Below are 4,232 nucleotides of genomic sequence, written 5' to 3'. Positions count from 1 at the left end.
TCAATTAAAACAAATGAATTTATTTTACATAAAATTAAATTCCAAACCTTAAATAAATGAAATTAAAGAAAGAAACATAAAAATTAAAGAAACTTAAATTAAATTATATTAACTTAAATCAAATTGAATAAAATAAAATAATTTAAATGAAAAGGAAAAGAAAAAGAAAAACAACAAATAAATAAAAAATAAGTCTAGCCCAATGGCAAAGATTCTTGGTATGAGTCTTAACGTTTTACAAAAAATCGGTGTATTTTGACCATTTTTTCAGAGCTAGTTTAATTTTTATGAATTTCTGAACTGAGTTAAGTCTGGGTTGGGCGTTTAAACGTAATTTTACTAAGCAGAAACGCTGAAATGGAACTGAAAAACAGACTCTTACGGTTTTGTCGTTTCCGAACAGATGAATGGTTAAGTGAAAACCTTTACCATGACAGAAATACACGCGAGAGGTTAGCAGTGCTTGCCGCAGGCGGAAATATTGGAAACTGTAAAAAGTTCTAGTGTCAGAATAAACGGGCACAGTTCATAGTTAGCTGCGGATATGTCGTACACTTCCTCTGCAGACGTTTACAGCAGGCGAATTTGGTCTGGCGGAGTATGAAGCGCATCTACAACACTGTTCCCTTCGTTTCTTGTTTCCAGCGAGCTTGAAGTGTGGCATTTAATGTATTAGTATTTCAAAAGATCCATATTTTAATAAAACTCAAAATTTGGTAGTACTTGACTTTTAGAATGTGACTGTATTTCGTAGTGGTAAAGTAGAGTAACAAAGTTACATATCTACATATTTGCGGTTATAAGTACAATTTAATATAAAATAAAAAATTAAATATAGAGACATTCAACGCACTATGGATTCAAATGCAAGGCGGACGATTAAGTATCCAAATGGGTTTTTGCCAGTGCTACAATCGGTGCACCAGTTGGCATCTCTGGAAATACACAAGCACTACCAGCGATGTCAATGTGAGTATATTTGATTGGAAACTTCGACCCCAACCCATGTTTATCCAAACCAGTGGCTTGAATGAGAAAAGCTGCTGGACTCTAAGAAATAAAAATGTTTATAAAAAAATTCCTTACAACATAATTCAGTGTTTACCTGATGACCTCTTTTTGTTTGTTTCGAAGGTGTTTTATTGGATTGTACGATGTCTTCGCCAATCGCTTTGCCTTTGTTAAAGTCGAAATCATCTGGACGCAACATGGATACCTCGAATGGTTCACCGAAAGATTGACCGGTCGCTTGCAGCAAACGTGCATGCCCAGCCTTGTGTGCCACACTATTATCGATGGCAATGGAGTAACCATCACCAGCTGAAAGACGAGCGTGGCCAGTCATAGTTGCAATTGTAATGAGATGTGGGTCGGGTAGTTTGCCCTCGACAGCCTTCTCCTTGAAACGGCATAAAGCATCCGCTATACACATGGGTCCTTCGGTATCAGTGCTGCCCACGCGCACGCGTACACCAGCGCGTGAAGTAATAATCTCATCGCAGACATATGATTCCTCACCCAACGAATTTCGTACCATGCATAGAGCGGCCATAACGTGCACATCGGCAGGCTTTTTCTCATTGACAATCTGTGCAGCAGAAGCTTAAGATTCCAACAAAAATGCTCGCAATTTGTAACATTACCTGCATAAATCCAGCGACAGCAGCTGCACCACACTTATCACGTGACTTGCCAGCCATTACACGGCCAACTTGGATATCGGTACCGCCAGTATCGTAGGTGACTCCCTTACCCACCAGCATGAGCGTCTTGCGTGCCGGCTTTGGTGGCACATACTCCAACAATATGATGCAACCGCGATGGCGAGGAACTTGACGTGCAGCGCGATTGATGGCATAAAAAAGTGGAAACCCACGTGCCAGCGCATTCTCATCTTCAATTGGTTTCATATTCATTGAGCAGAGTGCATTGTTAACGTAGCTTTCAACGCGCGGTGGCGACATACGCTCCGGGTCACCAACACCTGCAAGTGCAGACAGCAGTTAATATTTCGCTGCATACTTTTAGGCATGCGCATATAAGTAGCTCTACTTTAAGAAGCAGCATAGCCACTCGATTTGGCATCATCTACTCATTTAGTAAAGCCGAACAATGTTCAATCAGCATAGAAAACCCCCATCAATTTTCTAAAAGATTCTAATTTCTATGCACTCACCAATATCACGCGCTATTCTTCGACCTGATTCCAATAACAAAGCCTCCTTTAAAATATCCTCAGCTTTGGGCGAAGTCATTAAAAGAGATAACTTTTTAACTCGTCTTGCCTCCGCCGGTTTATCCTCGCGCAGTTGAATTGGCTAGAAATTAAATTGTTTATAGATTCAAAATGAGGGAATATTGAAATAAGATCGCCACTCACGACATATAACTGATGCAAAGCACCGAGTACGGTACAAAGTTCGGTATTGGCGAAGCTTTGGCTCGCTGGCACGACCAGCATGGGCGATTCAAAACCAGCCTGTTGAAGTGAAGTAAAGAGGTGACCGATTTTTATTTATACACTCATTAAAGTAAAAGTTAAACTTTAGCAGAAAAGTATGAGATACCGTTACATCGGTTTTGAAAATGGGGTCACCTTAATGGCGCGCTCCAACGCCTTAGCCGCTGCTTGTTGATATGTGCGCACATCGTGGTAATCAGTTAATTCTGGTACGCGCGAATAAACTATAGGCAAGTCCAGTATGAGCGATTTAAAGCATGAGACGGCACTGTCAAACTCCTTATCAAATTTGCTGAGTTGTTCAAATTCATCCACCAATTCAGAGGGCACTTCACTGTCGATAATGCAGACTGCATCGCAGTTGGACTTTTGAATCCGCTTGACGAGCTTGACACTGCAAGGCAGCAGTCTAAGAACAGAAGAAAGAAATACAAGTGGAATTAAATTAGATATACATATGTACATACATGTACACTTAAATTTGTTTTTGGTATTTTTAAAGTTCATTTTGCGTTTGCACGTCCATATGCAAGTATGCACCCTGCCAGCTTTTATTTCAAACCTATCAGCACTTTATTGTGGGAAATATTCTATTTGCGCTATATAGCAATTGAAATTAATTTACTTCTCATGGGGAAGAAAACAAAAAAAAAAACATTTACTGTTCGAACGTATTTTCCTCATCGTGCCGCTATAAATTACAAGAATTGGTTTGCTGCTGACTGCTGTATCGACTCCAAAGCAGATTAATCCTTGAGTTAATGTTTCTAATAATTTCTTGAATATTAGAAAACCGTGTTTGCAAAAATACCTTTTGTTAGAATAAAGAATATTTTACATTTAGTCCTCTTAGCGTTCCATTACATTTACGCTTCTACACAAATAAGCTTTTTCCATACGTTGCACCTTTTACACTCTATTTTAATCTGAATTTTCTAACAATAATTGTGAAATAAACTTAGGGAAAGCACTCACTCATCAATACGCATGTTAATATTTTTAGTAACAAACACAAAAAGAAATATATGCAATATTTAAACAACCGACAACGTCAACGATTCCTGCCGAACTGAACATCCTAATACAACTTTTGCAACAAATTATCACTTATCGGCTGGCATGTACACTATTTTGTTATTGCTATATTTTGCTAATGACAGTTTATCTCCCGCTTAAACCGTTGACTTTTTTGTAAGCACCTCATAAAATGTCAACTTTAGGAGTTCAAAAATGTGGGTGATAACTGCCGTTTCGACTACGGTTATTACTAAGGAAACAACAACACAAATTTTTACATTGCATATTTCACTTACTTTTCGACTCGAATGACACAAACAAGTCACATTGTCACCGATGAACAGGTCCGATGCTTGTCCCAACTTCGGTTTCCTTTCACAGTTTTTCTAATGGTTTTTATGATAGTCGTCGTGGTGCTTTTGATCGGCCAAAATCTGAGTATGATGCAGTTATGGGAATAAAATTATGCTAGCTGGCTGCTGTAATATAACTGTAGATTCAATTGCATTAGAAGAGCTCTGCAATATAAATAATGAACTGTTGAGCGTAAAAGCAAGAGCTTCGCATTTTTAGAACTCAAACTGTGGGCACAACACGAAGCTCTCACGTCAAGATAAAATTATATAAAACAAATAAAAACAAATAATTAAACTAAGTAAAATTAATTAAAATAATATTAAATTAAAATAACGGAAATAAATAATAATAATAAAGTGAAATAAATAATAAAGTTAAATAAATAGAGTTAAAGAAA

General features: G+C 37.7%; 1 protein-coding gene across 1 annotated transcript; it reads right to left on the bottom strand.

Annotated features, from left to right (window-relative positions):
• Positions 1–712: 712 nt before the first annotated feature.
• On the bottom strand, positions 713–3,572 carry LOC129242543 (putative aminopeptidase W07G4.4). Its single transcript, XM_054879240.1, has 7 exons — positions 3,437–3,572; positions 2,597–2,870; positions 2,381–2,479; positions 2,177–2,318; positions 1,644–1,984; positions 1,106–1,588; positions 713–1,050 (listed from the first exon to the last, which is right to left on the bottom strand). The coding sequence occupies exons 1-7, from the start codon at positions 3,448–3,450 to the stop codon at positions 880–882; spliced, it is 1,524 nt and encodes a 507-aa protein (XP_054735215.1). The 5' UTR covers positions 3,451–3,572; the 3' UTR covers positions 713–879.
• Between the last annotated feature and the right edge of the window lie 660 nt (positions 3,573–4,232).

This window comes from Anastrepha obliqua, chromosome 1 (genome assembly GCF_027943255.1).
Source record: "Anastrepha obliqua isolate idAnaObli1 chromosome 1, idAnaObli1_1.0, whole genome shotgun sequence".
Classification (NCBI taxonomy): Eukaryota; Metazoa; Arthropoda; class Insecta; order Diptera; family Tephritidae; genus Anastrepha; species Anastrepha obliqua.
This window is presented reverse-complemented; position numbering and strand designations above follow the sequence as displayed.

Bases quoted from the DNA above. Each gene is read 5' to 3' on its own strand.
- LOC129242543 (XM_054879240.1), bottom strand. The intron at 1,985-2,176 runs GTGAGTGCATAG...CTGCACTTGCAG, and splicing joins AAGAATAGCGCGTGATATTG to GTGTTGGTGACCCGGAGCGT. The intron at 1,589-1,643 runs GTAATGTTACAA...TCTGCTGCACAG, and splicing joins CTGTCGCTGGATTTATGCAG to ATTGTCAATGAGAAAAAGCC.